The sequence below is a fragment of the Myxocyprinus asiaticus genome, chromosome 1, assembly GCF_019703515.2.
Source record: "Myxocyprinus asiaticus isolate MX2 ecotype Aquarium Trade chromosome 1, UBuf_Myxa_2, whole genome shotgun sequence".
NCBI classification, from domain to species: Eukaryota; Metazoa; Chordata; class Actinopteri; order Cypriniformes; family Catostomidae; genus Myxocyprinus; species Myxocyprinus asiaticus.
This window is the reverse complement of record NC_059344.1, coordinates 59,593,752-59,613,088: the sequence shown is the minus strand read 5'-3', so window position 1 is coordinate 59,613,088 and position 19,337 is coordinate 59,593,752. Positions and strand designations below refer to the sequence as shown.

Here is a 19,337-nt window from a genome sequence, read left to right as displayed (position 1 = left end):
TAGTGATTTGCCTCAATCCGGGTGGCAGATGACGAATCCCAGCTGCCTCCGCGTCTGAGACCATCAACCCATGCATCTTATTACGTGGCTTGTTGAGTGCGTTGCCACGGAGACATAGCTACGTGGCTTGTTGAGTGCGTTGCCACGGAGACATAGCACGTATGGAGGCTTCACGCCATTCTCTGCAGCATCCATGCTCAACTCCCCACACGCCCAACTGAGAACTAACCACATTATAGTGACCACGAGGAGGTTACCCCATGTGACTCTACCTCCCTAGCAACCAGCCAATCTGGTTGCTTAGGAGACCTGGCTGGAGTCACTCAGCACACCCCGGGATTCAAACTAGCAAACTAGCAAGCTCCAGGGGTGGAAGCCAGCGTCTTTACCACTGACCTACCCAGGCCCCCACCTCAGTACATTTTTATATCTAATTGGAGACATTTTTAAATTGGATATTAATTTTTAATAAAAAAAAAAAAGATAATTGATTCGTACCTGTGGGTGGAATCCCGCCACAGCACTGTCTATACAGTAATTTCTAAAACTACTCATCCATCCAGTAATAAAAAGGACTGTGACTGGTCCATCCTGACCACCACTAAAAAAAGTAATGGGTGCCAAGTGACAGTGCCATCAATGTATTGCTTTAGCAGTGGTCTGGATCTCTGGACAGTAATTTACAGCCGATTAACAATATAAATTGTTTTTTGAATATTTATCAATTTTAAAATCTGAAAATTGCAATGATTTGTACCTGTGGATGGAAACCCGCCACAATAAACGATTGTGTTAGGTCCATCCTGACCAGCGCTGAGAAAATTAATAGGTGCCATGTGCCATGTATGTGCTTTGTGCCACATACCATGTATGTGTTCAATGTGCTGCACTGTATCGTGAACTAGTCTATCTGAACAGACCTAAGGCAATTAAACATGTAGTCATGTGTTGTTCAGTTGTATATAGCTTCAAATGTTATTTTTGAATATGAAAATGTACAGAGGTCTGGCTTTCGGTGACCTCATAGCTGGTTATGGCCATGATTGGAAAGCTGTCCCACAATGTTGGGGAATATTCCGGCTTCTACAGACTTTCAGATGCCCAGCGAGATTTTGTGTTCTTATACGCATAATAGGAAATTAGATCTGCTGAAGTCAAAATACTCAGAGACTGGTGTCAGAAACCTATACACAAAGTTTATAACTTTTCACATAGTCTGTCAAATTCTATTACTGTCCACTGCAACATGCAATAAATAGAGATAAACCAGGCTAGCTAATATTTCACTGTGATGAACCAAAGAAAAAAAATACTGTCAAGTCAGCTTCCCAGGCTTGTTATGCAATGCCAAATCTGTTTTGTGTATTCATTCCACTCAAATGACAATGGCAATTCTTCAAGTCATGTCTGAATGTCAAAGTAAAGGCATTCTTTCTCATATAGGGTGAACAAAGAGGAACAAAATAATGTTTAAATGCCAGGCAGCACCATCGCTGATGAGTACTTGCCATCCCATCTGTCGCAATCTCTGATTTTTGTCATTACACTGTCTTTTATGTTTCAAAGAAAGAATACTGGCTATAATTTCAAAGCAGGCTTTGAGGATAATGCATTTTCCACATCCTAAATGTTACTGTACATTATCCTCTTTTTGTGAATTTGAGATTTGGTCTTGAACAGAATTCAGCTCAATTAACCTTCTGTCTTGATTGATGTGGCTCCAGAAATGCTGGTTTATGTGTCAGAATTTCAAAGTTAATAAGACTCTGTAAACACAGAGAACTTACACAACAGAAGAAGCAAGCAAGACTGACAGCACTCTGGGCGGCTTCACAAAGAGATAAGCTCTATCAGGCAACAACCAGAAGCATGTGGTTAGAGGTCCTTCTTCAACACTTACATTTTCATTTTCAACCGCAACTGAGTCGGTAATTCTAAAGGAAACCAAACTTGACACAAGGCTTGAGGGGATGCAGAATTAGTGGAGTGAGAATAACCACAGGTCCAGGGAGACTCTGCTCTCAAGATGTTGCATGATATTGAGTAGAGCGTCCCTGTTGAAAAATACAGCTTAAAACAAACCTTGCTGTTCTAAGCTGTTTAAACTGGTCTCCCAGCCCAGTTTTTCAGCTGGTCTCCCAGCTTGGCTAAGCTGGTGTTTAGTTGTTTTAGCTGGTGTCTCATCCTAATCAGCTGACAAGTGCCCAAAAGTCATCTAAACCATCAAAACAGACCAGCTAACCACTTTAGGCCACTTTAGGCATTTTTTTCAGCAGTGCTCCCAACAACTTGATTCAAAATTGCTCACAAGGAAGAGAGAAGTTAAATAATTAAACTGCATACTGTATGTGTACAACACTTCAAATTCTGTCCTTTGTTCTGTCCTGTAATTACCACTAAACTGTACAATTGCCTATTTTCCCAGGCAACAAATTACCTATTTAGCTATAAGTATGCAGTCTCTTTCTTGTCACATACAGTTTTTCTGAACTAAACTTAAACATTTCTCTTAACTAAGGCCTATCCTTTCAAAACAATGACTACAGCATCTGAACACTTCAATTTCCCTTAACGTATTGTACATTTTCACTGATTTAATAGACATAATTTTGCCAACATGTAACATTTTCTCAAAGCACTACACACAAATTCCTACAATCCAAGGTTCATGCTTTCAATACAACAACTGAAGTAAAGCCATATCCTCAAATGCACACAGCTTGTTATCAAATTGCATCATAGTTATATCTGCTGGGTCAGCAATGTACACAGCACAGTAAGTGTAATTTACTGAACTGTTCAAACAGCAATCATGACTTTGCTTTATTTGTCCTACTGTTTGTGGAAATCCAGAGAAACAATGAGGATCCTTGAGAAATAGTGAGAAGAAGAAAAAGTGGAGAGAATGGGAGGAAGGGTTGAAGAGGAAAGGGAAGATGGAGATAGAGCGACAGGAGGCCATTGAAAGAATTGATGAAAGAGCAAAAGGAGATGAAGTAGAGGAGAGTGGAGGGAGAGGACACTGGAGAGGCTCAAATGAGAGGAGTGCCACACTAAATGACCATGTTGTGAAACATGAGGTCTGTTCCAAATCTTAGTGAGCTGACTCACTCTCTCCTTCCTACATAGGCAGCTGTCTTCTATAACAGCATCCTTACTGAAATTATGGCTCATAAGAGAGCAATTTGGAACGCCCTACATAGGCGGCAACTCCAAGCATAATTCAAATAATTCTCCTCACGCACAGCGCATGGGACACTCAACTCGCAACTGATTTCAGGTGACGCAAGAGAAACAATGCGGTCCTCTAATGAGCATAAATACGCATGGCAGACACACATTTTGGGTAAAATAGTTGGCTTTGTATCATGTTAAACAGTTACTTATTGATACTTTTCAGTATTGAATGGATTATGCTGTAAGTATATTTATCATCTAAATTTCTCTCGCTTTGTCCACCATGTTGGATTTATTTTTCCACCGAGCTCATCACGGTGCATTCTGGGATCACTTACCTGGGGAAGGATACATCCGATGCTACCTTAGAATTTAGCCAAAACAAGATATCTTAAGAGGCAGCATAATTAAGATACCTACCTTTTGGAACAGCCTTCGTGTTGGAAGCGTGCCTATGACGTCTTAAAATGCTGCCTCCGGAGGACGCTCACTATGTTTTGGAACAGACCATGGTCTCTCCAGCCGTTTTCACACCTAGTTCATTTGAGCATTCCAAGTGCTCTCAGAGTGGTATAACGTGTATATGTGAACAACCCAAGTGGTCTCAGACTAAAGGACCCAAATGTGAACCGCACTCAGACCACCTCAGGAGGTGGTCTGAGTACGGTTTGTTTGTGAGTCCTTTTGTGGTTAAGACTGATTTGTGCGATGTGAAAGCGAAGAGGTACCAGTCCGCCTTGCATTTTAAGACAAGTACCTCACAGCTTGCCATACATAGCTGCATTACATACTTCATATTCCAGTCACAATTTACTGTCTACATATGGGAATTTTAAGTGACTATAGATATACCATGATTACCATGATGTGTTTTTGTGTCTCATATTCCACTCTTGTATTATTTGAGCACCTAAAATGAACGGACCGGCCGCAATCAGAGCAGAGCAGCGTGTTAAGATGAACCACTTTAAAATGCTCTGATGGGCGTACCGTCTACAGAGTTTCGCGCCAAACTCCCATGAAAATACAAGCGAGAAATGTTACAGTTTTACTTAAATTTGCACAACGGCAAATGTTCTTGGCTCATACACACAATGTACGTAAATGACACGCAGGAGGAGATGCTTGCTTGCTCCATTACTCGCGAGATGATAGATAAGCAAGCATATTTTCAAATGTACATAGAATTTCAAATGTTTTCCTTCATGCGAAATAAGGGCGTGTAGGTTTGATCGGACAGCCTTAACATAATGTGAGAGAGTGAAGAATTTAGGAAAGAAATTCAGTATACATTATTACTATTGCATAATGTAATATAATTGGCGGTGTTGTCTGGGTTTCATAAATGATATAACATATAAAATATTACTTTTTATGTAATTCTATCCCTATGCAATAATTTTTAATGAAAAATGCAATATTTTTTAAAGACATCTGAAAATGAATTCAAGGTAATACTGCCTTCTTGTGCTATCGGAATTTTCCTACTTCCCACTTCTGAAGTGGTAATTATGAATATGTTGTGTTCACATGCTTTATTGTCGGAAAGAACAAGAAACATGGATGACGCCAGGTTCATTCATACATATTTCTTGAGGAACTTTTATTTTGACACCATAATACATATCACTCAGTTAGCTTGCTGATGATAATGGAATTTTGGTCAAATACAAGCTATATTCACAGTGTAAAAACGAACAACATGCATAGAATAGTTGCTGATATACATAGATGAATTTGACCATAACAGCAAAACCTGTCATTCAGTACAGAAACTGTACTCTCCTCCACCATGTTGAAAGTTTAGGACTCCTCCTATCCTGGAAACTCTGTATCAAAATTATCTCTGAGTTTCCCAGTCATAATTAGGACTTGAGATGTCATTCATGTGCAACTTCCAAGTGGGAAACTAGTATTTACGATAATTTCGATAGCACGTGAAAGCAGCATAAATATCAATAAATGATTGCTTAATTAGGCCTATCTGTAATAAGCACACGAACACCTTAAGAAGTATGACAATTTGTATGACAATTGCTTATTATAATAATCAGTTATGCAATTATTTATGAAAAATTATTGTCAGCCAAATTTCATAATTGTGACAGCCCTAGCTGCAATGGGATCTGAGTTCTTAAGGGGCTGTGGAGTGAACAACAAGGGGTCTGAGACCACATTAATGTGAAGAAGACCTAAAAGAAACTGGGTCCTCTTTTAAGTCCACTTACATTGTGAACACCAAAAGCACTGAGGTCATTTGCGGCTGGTTCACTTTAACCAAACTGGGTTTGGTTCACTTAAAACATACTCTATGTGAAGCCTAGTATCTATCCATACATCTCTATTCAATAAAGAAAGACTCCCATTTTTTACTAATCCAACACTATCCACCTTATTTTGCAATGCAGAAGTAAGCAGCGGCTGCATTTCCGGCAAATGTGCAAAAGGAAAGGCATTGAACGCAGTGTAAATAACTAGAAGGTTATAACACAAGAGTTAGTAATCTGGGCTTATAAACTATCACACAACCACAGGATGTACAGCAGAATTATGTGCCAATGTCGGATAATTTTCTAACGTCAGCATTTATAGTAAAAGAGTAAGTATATCATTCACTTGTTGCTGTGTGTTGTTGTATTGAAGAGACGGTAATATAATAAAATCCGCTTCTTTCTATACCGAGATTGAGACGATGCAGTCTTTCTTGTCTCCATATAAACCTCCGTTCATATGTACCTGCATAACCTCCGATGATGCCTTTATTTATTTATTTCCAAAGGCGATGTTTCATAAGCCATGCTGAATGCATGATCTGCTTGTCTGTTTACTATGCACCGCTAAGAAAGAGAGAATGCTCTCTGACAAGAATGGAGAGTAAAATGCATTTATTATTTTGCCAAGATGATACAAGATGAGGTTTGGTGCAAAGAAAGATGAAGCAGCATTTTCCCAGTATCTTTCTTCTCTTTGCTGGTTGTGTAAAGTTTGTGGAGGCGTGTCAAGATGGCGCAGAGGACTGTCCATGTCAGCGCTTGATTTCATTCATTCTGCCTGTGCAACAGTGTGTGATTAAACAATGGCAAAATGCAATAAACGGTAAGACTATATGCACTCAAAACCAATGAGTTTATGAAAATCGTAATTAATGATAATAATATGTCGACATTATTGCCAGCCTGTAATATAAATGTAGTATTTTTGTATAGCTAAAATAGATGGAAGTGGCTAACACCGTAAGTGGTCCACATTCAAGGTTGATAATGGTGGTGCCCTAGTTTTGCTGAAAAATAAGGTGGATAGGTGAAAAAGTGTATAGTCAGTCAGTAATTTTCCCAAAATAAATGTAAAAAAAGTTTTCACTTCACATGATTTTGCTGGTGTGTTATGATTAGCATATTTACAGGAAGAGGAACATTACTCTTCTGGTAAATTGAAAACCTGTGGGTGTGACTGTCAGGAAAAAGCAAGGTATCAAGTTCAGTATTAAACAATGAGAGGGTCAAACTTTGCTAGATTAACTGAGGCAGTCACATACAAGGTGGGTTGATGCACTGTCTTTCTAATATGATCTGTAAAATGTGCATGCTGTTGAAAAAGTAAGAAAAGAGCAGATGTGTTATGGTGAAATCAGGTGAGCAAGTGAAACTTGAATCTCAACAATTTCTTTCTAACAAACGTAGTGCATGTGGATTTTTGTATGTACATTTCCTCATAGAGAAACTTAATATACTTTTATGCAGTTGTCGAGAAAACTATTTAAACTACATAGTTTTAGGAATATTTGCAATAAATGTAAAATACATTGTTTCTATACTTATAATCAACCACCTAAAATCAATAGTTTTTTATATTCCCATTGTTTTTTATCAATGGCATTATTTGCAACACTTCATGGGATTGTGGTCCTTGCCCTCATGAAAGACGGTAAGTACACAGCCTTGTACCTTTGTCTTTTTTCCTGATTTTTTGCTTCAAAACAAAGTTTGTGATGTTGTGATTTACCTCAGAGCTGTTTGGTTTGGTTCATGGCTTACAACTCTTTTATGAAATTAATGGGGAAAATACTTCCGGAACCCAGGCGGCTGAATAAGTGGGCGGGCACTGTTGAACTCTATAGTGAGTCTGTGCAGCCAATATGAATAAACCATCAACTTTATAAATGGAAATGTGCACGGTGTGATCTCAAGTTTAAATTGGATGGCTCACTTGTGTCACAAACTCAAGGACTTCTCCTGCTCACCACCAGAGGACTCCCTCGCCCGAATACTAGTAGAATTCTGAACTACAATTCCCAGCATGCCTACCTGGACTGATTATGTTCACACCTGTTCCCTATTCCAAGGACTATTTAAGCACTAAGCATACTAGGCTCAGTGCAAAGTCTTGTTCTGCCATGGCTAATATTTCTGAGCGTTTACACTGTTTATATTGCCTGCCTGTGTTCGACCCCTGCCTGTGTTCGACCCCTGCCTGTGTTCGACCCCTGCCTGTTTACCTGTCGTTCTGATTCTCTGCTGCCTGCCTTTTGATCACGTCTGTTTAGTCTGGATTTATACTTTGATTGTTTGCTGCCTGCCCTGAACCTTGCCTGTTTATGACCACGACTTTCATCTTTCTACGCTGATCTTTTGCAGGAGATTTAACACTGCCTGTCTGTTTGATTTGCACCTTTTCTAATAAAACCGCACATGGATCTTAATCCCAGTTCTTCGGAGTCTGTGTTCCAACTTGCAATCTCTGTTTTTTATGCACTGGCTCAGAAAATAAAAATTGTTAGACTGATTATCCAACAAGTACAAGGATAAAGCGATATTTTAAATGAACATATCTAAATTTACAATGCAATGATGAGTCTGAACTTAATATGACTAAAGTGTAAACTTTATGAATGAAAATGTGCACGGTAGATGGCCACGTTGCAGTCTCTGTTTATTTTGTACGTCTTCGAAATCTGAGCTTGTCAAGAGTAACATTTCCTAAGATCCTATATCATACACATTTTCCACTTTTTGAAATGTCTATATTTATGTTTAAAACCTTTCGAGCAAGATATTAGGATGACCATACGTCCTCTTTTTCCCGGACATGTCCTCTTTTTCGAACCTTAAGCGTCTGGCCGGGATTTCTAAATTTGCGAAAATGTCCAGGATTCGGCTTTAGTTGCATTATGATGTGCATCTGGTCTAATACTTCATTATGTGTGCGGGCATATTTGCATTGCTTTAACCCGTTTTTGTAAGTCCCACCTTCTCGCACACCAATTGGTCGATTAGAAGAGGCTTGCAGCAACTAATGGCCAAATTCCTGCCTGCCAATCTCTCCGGGAACGCGTGAAGCGCTGTTGTGTTCGGCCTCAAACAGTTGCTTGACGGTAGCAGCAAATGACAGCTGAGTGGAAACAACGCCCAAACGAAAGTGCAAATTTACAGAAGATTTGCACCAAAAATTCCCATGCTTTCATCCAGGTCGAGATCCGTGGGAAGCAGAATGTATGACATGTAAAGCTGGCACTTATGTGTCAGTTGCTAATAAAGGTGCAAGTGATTTAGAAGCACACATTAGCTCTGCGAAGCTTAAAGGGTCAGCAAAAGGTGAAAGTTCATCAGGTAAATTAACGGACTACTTTTTGCGACCAGGTAAAATTGTTATCACATTGCTTCATTTTCAATTGCCATTCAAAATAATAGTAATAGTTAATGAAGGTACACTCATGGCATCAAATATTTTATTTTAGTACATGGACATTCAAAAGAATGTTGGAAATTTGTATTTATAAATATATATTTATGTTATGCTGACTGTCATTTTCACTGTATTAAAGTTTGCATTCATAGTAACACTGTTTTGAACCCTATTATTCCCAGAATATGGTCACCCTACAAGATATACAAAAACAAGGCAAGCAGGCAGTGCATGAGGTGAGGGAGGGTTGAAGTGATTTATTTAAAAAAAAAAAAAGAAAAAACATAAAAAAGCGAACGCATTTCACCTGCAAAGAACAAGTACAGTCTTCAGGGCTGTGTAGGGCTGGGATATCATTGCAATGATTTTGCATTTTTTTTTTTTTTTTTCAAACAAGTTAAACCGGTTGAGAGCGGTTTAAAAGGGAAAACCCGTCCGATTGGAAAAATTAAAAACACGGATGTATACTCAAGCATATTTAATACAGGTAAAATAATGGACAATTCTGTGTATACATATGTATATATAATATTATATATATATATATATATATATATATATATATATATATATATATATATATATATATATATATATAATTATTATTTTTTGCACTTTCTTCATCTTTTCTGACTTTGTTGTGGTTTATTTATAATGCAAAAACACACTGAAATAGCAATTGATGTATGTCGTCATGAAACAGAGTCCCTCCACTCCAAATCCGATCACAAGCGGTCACAGAAGACGCATTGAAACGACCAGGTGTAAACAGCGATGTGTCTCACCTGAGCACATGTGATCGAATCACCCGAGACGCATCTTAATACTAGGTGGAAACGGGGTCAATTTGTGACTAAATCTTCCAGTAAATGGCTTACCCTGCATTTTAAGCTGAGATAGGAGAAAGTATTTAACATCAAAGTTACACATTTCAGATTTAATTATATCACTTCCATCTGCTCACAGCTGCAGGATGTCTCTGACCGTGTCCCAGGGTGAGGGGGTAACCGTAATCACCATCACTGCAAACCCAAACAGCAAATGGCCCGTATTGTGTCAGATGTTGGGTACTCTGTGCTACAGTCCAGTGTGTTGTGTATATAAGGATGAGAACAGGAAGCTGACAAAAACCCACACAGCACTAGGGGTGAGCTAGACACTGACAGAGACATTACAACTCTATTTTTCCATATTATGTGTGTGTGTGTGTGTGTGTGTGTGTGTGTGTGTGTGTGTGTGTGTGTGTGTGTTTCATTAAAAATAAAAAAAAGGGTATATGATTTAGTCATGATCATTAGACATTTTTCTCTGTACATTTAAAGAGACAGTTCACAAAACTAAAACTCAAGACTGTCAAGCTCCAAAAAGACAAAATGCTTACCACAAAAGTAGTCCATACAATTCAGGCGCTATATTGCTATTCTTCAGAATTATGCAACAGTCCGGGGAAGCTACTTTGATACTGTAGTTATACACATCAAAGGTACAAGCTACTAATAATTTAAAAAGTGGTTTAACTACAGTCAAGCTACTCTTTTAAAAAAAGTCTTTAGTTAAGGTACACAACAAGCTACTAACAAAAAGTTTGTGTGGTGCCTCATATCAGGAAAAAGTTAACTAAACTAACTTTTCTGTATAGTAAAATACAGTTATTGGGGTCTGCCTCCCCAATAAAATATTGATCTCTTTGTCTTGTGTGTTGTTTGTGTACTAAGCTCTCAGTAAATTTAAAGCACTGACTCAACAATGAAGAGAAAAATGTTATCATTAACAATAATTATATATATTTTCTAAAATATGCAAAACCCAATTAAGGATGGCCCTACCCAAACAAAACAAACTTACAAATGTAAAAGAAAATACAGTCAAAATAAAGACAAAAGTCAAAATATCAGTCTATGAATGTTCACAAAATCTACAATGAGACAAATGCAACAATTGGATTCAAATGAATCAAATCAAATGAAAATTCAAACTCTTAAATGAATCAGAGTTGTCTTAATGAATAAATTGATTCATTGGAAACAAATCAAAGCTTCGTCCTAAGTCTGTCAAATGATTTAATGTTCAACTAAATATAATAACTTTCGAGGTCCCAGGACGTAAACAGCTCTGAGTAGAACCTCTGAGTTGCCATCTCGTAATTAGAGTAATTCCGTCACGATGTAAACGCAGCATAATTCCACACGGCGTCTAAAAAACTAGGTGCTTCTTCGCCGGATGCTGAAAAAACAGCGAGATGCAGTGCAACTGTAAAAGACTTTCGTCTAGCACATATGTTTACATAGGAAAACAATTTAAAAACAGTTTGGGCAGACAAAAAAACTTGTTCAGTGTGAATGGCCACTTATGCCCAATACACACATGCAGCAACTTCCAGCAACAAAGCGACCTGATCTTATTCATTTTCAATGAGAGCTGGCAACTTCCGGCGACAAGAGTGACAGCGACCTCTGGCAACTATATGTGGGCGTGGCGAGCGACACGACAAAGTTGAGAAAAGTTTAACTTTATGAAAATGTGGAGCGCCTTTTAGCAGCAACAACCAAAAGGAGTGAGGTAGTGGAGTCGAGTGCTGACAAGAGCAGGGACTTTGGATTGAGGAGACGATTCTGTGAGAGATTTCACTGTTCTCTGATTTGAATGGAAGCATATACTGTACATGGATATAATAAAATGATGCATGGAAGCAGTCTGAGTGAGTATGATTCATCCATTGATAGATCGTTCATCTTGTTAATGATTTGATGCATTGAGCACTGCTGTAGCTTATATAAAAACACTCTCCATAGCAGAATGTTTATTTTTAGGTACAATAGAACTGATTCCTGATCAAATTAAAATGATATCTTAGTTTTACTGGCAATGTATCTCTTCTGTGATCACATTTTCAAAAGATATGGCCAGATGTGCAGGCCACCGATAACGTTAGAGTAGACAGCAGTAGAAATGCCCACGAGCGACTTCACAGTATAGAGACTTGCGACATCAAGCTATAAAGTCGCTGCATGTGTGTACTGGGCTTTACTGTACGAGATGACAATTCAGGAGATTCTACTCTGAGCCTTTCAAATTTCTTCAGAAATTATTTGTTTTTAACGTAACCCTCATATTGCCAAAATGGATCCATGTGCATTTTCTTTTATTTTTTTTTATGTCGAAGTGGCTTACATTGGCTTACACTGACACCTAGTGGCCTGGATGCTGCATCATTCAAACACAGATGTTTTCATTTACCAATGCCATAGTAGAAATTCACTATGCACAGTAAGCCAGGATTAATTTAATCTATGAATGAAAGTGTCCAATAACAGGGAAGTTACTGAGATTAAGCAAGTAATTTTCAGCTGGTTATGTAATGCTAATGTAACCGGTCCTGCTCGAACTGTTCCAAATGGGATTCGAACCGGGGTCTCCGGAATGGGAGGCAGGCGGGCTAACGAGGAGGCTACACTTACTCCACTAAACCTCACTCCCATCCAGGTCACGGCACCACTGTAACCTCCGAGTGTAACCGGCGTCAGTCTGCATGGTAGGCAGTTGTGCTAACAAGGAGGCTAAAGGCTACATCCTCTAGCGTCAGTAGCTAGTGCATCTCTTGAGGCCAGGGGTGTGAGGTTTTACACAAACCACACAGCTATCACATAACAGCTGGCTCCCGCTACACTAACAAGGCTGCCCCCATGAGGTGCCCCTGCCCCATGTAAAATAAAAGAGCTTTTATCCACCTGTAGGGCGCCGACATTATCCTCCTTGAATGTGGACCTTTTCTGGTATAAGCCACTTCCAGCTATTTTAACAACACAAAAATACTGCATTATGTGGTCACACTTTATATTAGGTGGCCTTAACTACTATGTACTAACATTTAATACATACAAGACTATGTATTTACTGTGTAACTACATGTTGTTCTGCATCATCACGCTCTCGGTAAAGAAAGAAGCAATTTGTATTATCGTCTCTTCAATAACAACACACAGCAACAAGTGAATACTTACATGTACTCTTTTACTATAAATGCTGATGTTTGAAAAGTGTCCTACATTAGGATATTATTCTGCAGTACATCTTGTGGTTGTGTAATACTTCATAAGTCCATATCACAAAATTCTGGTCTTATTATCTTTCTAGTAATTTACATCGCAGTCAAGACAGCAATGTAACACTTGCCGGAAACGCATCCACTTGCTTTCTTCCGCGTTGCAAAATAAGTTGGGCAAGGTTACTGAAATGACTGAACTCTTCATCTCACATGATTGGTCATGGTTTTTATACATATGTTTTAAAATTACCATTCATTTCTTTAGAAGTAAAACTTTTTAAATGAGGAAAAGAACTACTGATTGAGCCTTTAATTCAGTAATTCACCTTATATTCTTGCAAAATATGTGTAAATTGCCCTTGACTGTTGAGGCTGCTGTTGAACCATTTTGGTTCTTTTTACAGGACTGGAGCTTTTGGGGCTTTCATAAAATTTAGAGTTTGGAACTTGTACCTATATGGTCTGTTCCTCTCACAAAGCTATCTAATGGCATTATAAAACTTGGAATATAATGTATTAGTTGTGTGGAGCTTGTCCTTTTTTAAGCTTGACAGACTAAATTAGAACTGTATAGAGAAGTAAGGGCATTCTGCTAAATATCTTCTTTTGTATTCTATGAAAGAGATGAAATCACACGTTTTGGACAACAGAGTGTATATGATTTTTTGGTCTCTTTTGGACCTCATTTTATTAGTTTTAGCCTATTTTTGAGATTTATAACAATACAAAATGGTGTATAAACTACATTATTCTCTTATACCATAGGCTGTGCAGATTATAATTGGAATCATCAATATTGTGACGGGGATTTTGCTTGCAAGTATGGGGACACGCGATTACATTATGCAGTTTGATGCTCCTTTTTGGCTTGGTGGTGTGGTAAGAATGATGTTTCTTCCTGCTTATTCTCATGTTTCTAAATCATGTAATATTGTAAAATGAGTGAGTCCATTCACAAAGTAAATGACATATACTGTATATATATACAGCATATCATATCATATATCAGTTAGCATTATGGCGGCAACTTTTGCATGGGCTAGCAGTAGCACCACTTACATTTCTTAAAACCTAGTTTTCATATGCTGTTTGCTTTGCGAGTTTAGCACAATAAGTGTTACAATAACGTTCACATGTAGATGATTAAAAAAAAAATTAGATGTCTGCTGGTTTGCAATGCTTTAAGTATGCTTAATGTGAACAAACTTGTTTAGATTTTAAACAGTTGTTTGCTTGCTGTTTTAGTTTCTCATAGTTGGGATCATATCTGTTCTTGCAGTGAAGTTTCCCAGTCTTTGTATGGTAAGTGTTTATCAAACACATATCTTAGATTCTTCTGCACTTCTGGTTTGGTGAGATTTATTTATCAAATGCATTGGCAGCTTATGATGTTTGTGTATTGCAGCTGGTCCTCTCTGTGATCCTGAACCAAGGCAGCGCTGCACTGGCTATGATTACTTCGGCACTTTATTCTTGGGACTTGGTGTCGAGGATTCAGATTCAGGGTTCAGACTGTCCCATGAGCTCAGATTTAATTCAAGATTACGCAATGTCAGGAACGCATTCCTTGGAGGACCTGAACAAAGCTTTAGCCTGTCTGTACTATGAGCATCTATACAAGGTAATGATTCTTTGTTTTCTTTAGATGGTGTATGTACTCAAACAAAGTCAGTCATGATTTGAGTAATTCTGAGTAAAATGTGAGTAATGATTTTTTCGATAACTCTCTTAAATTTGACAAACAGATTAAGTCTTTTTTCATTTGAGAACACTGGCCAAGGTTAAGTCTTTTCTTTCTTTTAGTGATTTTGAGAGGGTGATGCATGCTTTTGTCTCATCGTGTTTGGAGTATTGTAATTCTCTTTACATAGGTGTTACCCTGTCATCCTTGTCACGACTGCAATTTGTTCAATATGCTGTCGCTAGACTCCTGACAGGTACTGGCAAACGAGACCACATCACTCCAATATTAGCCTCTCATCACTGGCTGCTGGTCCGTTATAGAATTAGTTTTAAGATTATACTGTTTGTTTTTAAGTCATTAAATGGGCTAGCACCATCCTATCTTTCAGACCTCTTGCACGTACACAAGCCACCAAGATCTCTTACAGTAGGTCTTCATATCAAAGGATTTTGACTGTCCTAAGGTCCAGACTTAAGCTGAGGGGTCACCGTGCCTTTGTTCTGGAATAGTTTGCCCCTGCAAATTAGAACAGCTCCAACATTGTTATCTTTTAAATCTCGATTAAAAACCATCTTTTCTCCCAGGCTTTTAGCTAAACCATGAGTTGAGATTTGTTTGTCCCCCTGTGTATTTTGTTGATTTATGTATTAGTATTTATGCTTGTTAATACTTTCTATGTCTTTTTATTTGTTCATTTAAAGAATGTTCCAGGTTCTGGGGGGCCTGGGTAGCTCAGCGAGTATATGCTGACTACCAACCCTCGAGTCACGAGTTCGAATCCAGGGCGTGCTGAGTGACTCCAGCCAGGTCTCCTAAGCAACCAAATTGGCCTGGTTGCTAGGGAGGGTAGAGTCATATGGGGTAACCTCTTCGTGGTCGCTATAATGTGGTTCTCGCTCTCAGTGGGGTGCGTAGTCAGTTATGCGTGGATGCCGCGGAGAATAGCGTGAAGCCTCCACACGTGCTATGTCTCCGCTGTAACGCACTCAACAAGCCATGTGATAAGATGAGCGGATTGACGGTCTCAGACGCGGAGGCAACTGAGATTCGTCATCTGCCACCCGGATTGAGGCGAGTCACTACGCCACCACGAGGACCTAGAGCGCATTGGGAATTCCAAATTGGGGAGAATAAATAAATAAATAAATAAATAAAAGGAATGTTCCGGGTTCAATACAAGTTGAGCTCAATCGACAGCATTTGTGGCATAATATTGATTACCACAAAAAATTATTTTGACTCGTTCCTCCTTTTCTTTAAAAAAAGCAAAAATCAAGGTTGCATCTCACATAAAATTCGGCAAGTGTGTGCCGATTTTTCTTTAGGCCTACATGACTAATTGGTATACGTTGAACGAATATGAAAACACTGCCTCCAGAGGCTAAATCAGTAAGTGTTTCAGAGCATATAAAAAAGTGTGACATCCATTTATATCCAGGAGAGGTCACCAGAAGCCAGTTGTGAAAATAATTGTTTTCAGCTGAACAGGGTGTAAAACAGTGAAGAGAACTGTATATTTTACTTAATCTACCCCCCAACCAAAACCCAAATCTAACCATAACAATTAGTAGAGACAAAATGCAATGTTAGGGATAAAAATGCAACCTCCTTATCACGCTCATGATTGTTTATACAAACGTGATTACTTATTTGTTTGAATTGGGATTGAACTGTGGTCTCCCATGCAATTGACGCAACGCACTAATTGTCGTGCCACGAGGGGAAATAATTGTTGTTGAGCCGTTCCAAATATGTCTGATGGGAGATAGGCCATGTCAGTGAGTTGGCATACTGTTGCCAATCCTAGGGTACTGGGACTTTCAGAAAAAGCATGCCGACTTCCTGTGTGATCATGTTGCACAGTGAGGCACTTATAATGGAAGTCAATGGGGACAATTTAGGAACGTTAAGATACTCACTGTTTCAAATGTATAGCCACAAGACATAAAAGATATGTGTGTAAACATGAATTTAGTGTGATAAAATCACTTACTAAGCTTTTCTGTGTAAAGTTATAGACAAGTTTACAACTTCGTTACCATGACGAAGTAACGTTAACAAACCCTAAACCCCCTAAAATGACTGTAAAAATGACAATTTAATCAACTTTAGAGCTAAAATTAAATACAAGTTTTAACAGAAGAATTCATGCAAGTGCTTTTATAAAATTATAAGCCTCACATTTCTGTTTAAACTCTCCAAAAATTGGCAAATTCACTTCCATTGTACTTACCTCACTGTAACCTTGATTTTTGCTTTTTTTAAAGAAAAGGAGGAACGAGTCGAAATTAATTTTTGTGGTAATCGACATTATGCCACAGATGCTGTCGACTGAGCTTAACTTGTATTGAACCCGGAACATTCCTTTAATGTATAGCACATTGATCAACTCTCCGTTGTTTTTAATTGTGCTTTATAAATAAATTGCCTTGCCTTGCCTTGCCTTGAGAGAGACAGTGTTTACACTTTTTGGGGAAAATCAACCAATAAATGGCTCACTTTTAGTTGTCTCCACATATTACGATGGGATAGGAGAAAGTATTTTAACACTGAAAAAATGACATGCGTCGGCTTTAAATGATAAATAATTAAAAAAAATACAATCAATTCACACATATGATGTTTGTAGATAAAACATTTTTATTTCTGTTGGATTGCTTGAGTGGCTTATTAAGTACTTTTTTCTGGATATAAAACTTGAGGTGCCTATATCGAATTGCCTTTACTTTCTTATTACCTTCAGGTGACCAGTGGAGGACTAGATGCCATGATGATAGTTTTCTCAGTCCTTCAGTTCTGCGTGACCATCAGTTTCTGCACTTTGACTGTGAAAGAATTGTTGAAGACTGAAGGAATGACTGAGGTATGACATCATCACCACAATCAAATACACAAACAAACATACCAAACAACGATTATGGTGGTCTCATAATGCTACTCTGTGTACTCATGTTTGTGTTTTGGTTTTGCTGTCTGTGGAGGACCCTCAACTTCACAAGCCACTCCTGAAAGAGGCCAGTGTCAGTTCTGCATGAGACAAGATGCATACTCATAAAGAGCTAAATATTCATTGTTATTTGAACATGTTCTAATTTTTCTCTCTTGTAACATAATGGCAGATATCTTCCAACTGCAACACATCAGTCATCAAGTTATATGTTAATTCATGTTATTTTTAATTTTAGTTTTATTTTTTAAGGGGAACTTTGGGCTGCTAGACTAGACAAGAGCAAATTATCATCACCCCATGTCATTTTTCAGAATAACTATCTGTAAAATGTTGGAATATGTAAAATGGTAACAAGTTTAGTTTATATAAAGGAATAGTTCAAACAAAAATGAAAATCCTGTCATCTTTTATTCACCCTCAGGCTGTTCCAAACCAATATTTGTATTTTTGTATTTTATATTTTTCTGCTGAAAGACAAACGTAGATATCTTGCAAAATGTTTAAACTGCTTATTTTCCATAAAGGAAAGATAAGAAAATTGATACAGTATATTACTTTTTTATGGCCCCAGTCATGCTTCTGAACACTGTGCATAAAAATAAACCCCCTTGCAATTCTGGGCAGAGACGTTATTTATTTTCATTAAAGGGCCTGTTATCATATTCCCTCACATGTTCTAGGATCAGAATGGCATCACACAAAAAGTCTGTTTGGAATACAGATATTTTGTTTTGTTTTGCATTGCATCCTTGTCTAATGAACAACATAGAATAGATGCTCAGATGTTAGAATATTAAACAACTGCATGATTAGAACACCAGGGGCCCATTCTTCTCCATTTCACTGTTGACTATCTGACCCGATCCTGGATTTTTACATTCTTCAAAGCTTATTATGGAGTTGTTGTCATAGCAACAGCTCCATAAGCTCAAACCTGCTCAGGTGGAGGGTTGTTTAATGTAAACAGGATTAGATTGCACTTTTATAAGCAGAAGTGATACTAAAGTCAGTCTCAGTCGAACCGATCTACAATAACTTGGTCTGCTCCAGACAACGTATTGAATTAATGTAGAGTATTGTACTGTCAGTTTAAATGTTATTGCCTGTATTTCATAATAATGTTAAACTGGTGTATAATAGATTCAACTTAGTTGGTTGTATATATGTTGTGATGTTGTGTTGGTTGTGATGTAAGGTAGGCTGCATTTTAATCAAGAATAGCCGTTTCACTATAGGCTGAAATATAAAAAAAATAAAAAAAACTGTTGCCTGACTAACATGTCATATTGTGATTGATGTGGCTATTGGTACTTGTGTGAGTCATACACTGTATATATATTAAAGCTCCCAGATGTGGTAATTACATCAGAACTTTCCTCAGCTCTACTCTTCTACTTTTCCGAACTTTGTTTTACAAAGTACTGACCTGTTCTTGATCGTCCTTCAAAGACTTAAAAGCTCTTTCTTCACAAATGCAAAGAATATCCTACTATATTTTCTGTTACACCAGGTTTGACGTGAAACGGCATTGATTTTCATGTGTGTTGTTAGAATATTTTCTTCGATTTTCAATGTAAATGCTGGTCTGTTCCTCACTCTAAACTTTTAGAATACTTGGAATCAGGGGCATATCTAGAAATTATTTCATGGGGTGGCATAAAGATATTAGGGGTGGCAACACCAAAGCAAGCGCCCATGCCTAGTTCTTATGCACTGTAAAAAATGTTCGTAATTTTAACGGTAAAAGACTGTAAAAATGCTACAGTAAAAAAAACTTTAATTGGTTAACGAGTAGTTAC

The 19,337-nt window shown here is 38.0% G+C and overlaps 1 protein-coding gene across 6 annotated transcripts; it reads left to right on the top strand.

The window, feature by feature from the left end:
- The first annotated feature begins 6,238 nt into the window (after positions 1-6,238).
- Positions 6,239-18,805, top strand: LOC127440682 (uncharacterized). 6 transcript variants are annotated; one of them, XM_051697434.1, is made up of 7 exons: positions 6,239-6,273; positions 9,826-10,006; positions 13,670-13,783; positions 14,150-14,206; positions 14,310-14,525; positions 17,332-17,451; positions 17,570-18,805. In XM_051697434.1, the coding sequence occupies exons 1-7, from the start codon at positions 6,254-6,256 to the stop codon at positions 17,621-17,623; spliced, it is 762 nt and encodes a 253-aa protein (XP_051553394.1). In that variant the 5' UTR covers positions 6,239-6,253; the 3' UTR covers positions 17,624-18,805. The 6 variants fall into 6 exon arrangements, with proteins under 6 accessions (XP_051553394.1, XP_051553403.1, XP_051553385.1 ...); XM_051697443.1 differs by lacking the exon at positions 6,239-6,273 and adding an exon at positions 6,648-6,715; XM_051697425.1 differs by lacking the exon at positions 6,239-6,273 and adding an exon at positions 6,718-6,808.
- The last annotated feature ends 532 nt before the right edge of the window (positions 18,806-19,337 follow it).

Coding starts and splice junctions, on each gene's coding strand:
- LOC127440682 (XM_051697434.1), top strand. CDS start 6,254: ATGGCAAAATGCAATAAACG. Junction 10,007..13,669: donor AAACCCACACAGCACTAGGG/GTGAGCTAGACA, acceptor CTTATACCATAG/GCTGTGCAGATTATAATTGG. Junction 17,452..17,569: donor AGACTGAAGGAATGACTGAG/GTATGACATCAT, acceptor CTGTCTGTGGAG/GACCCTCAACTTCACAAGCC.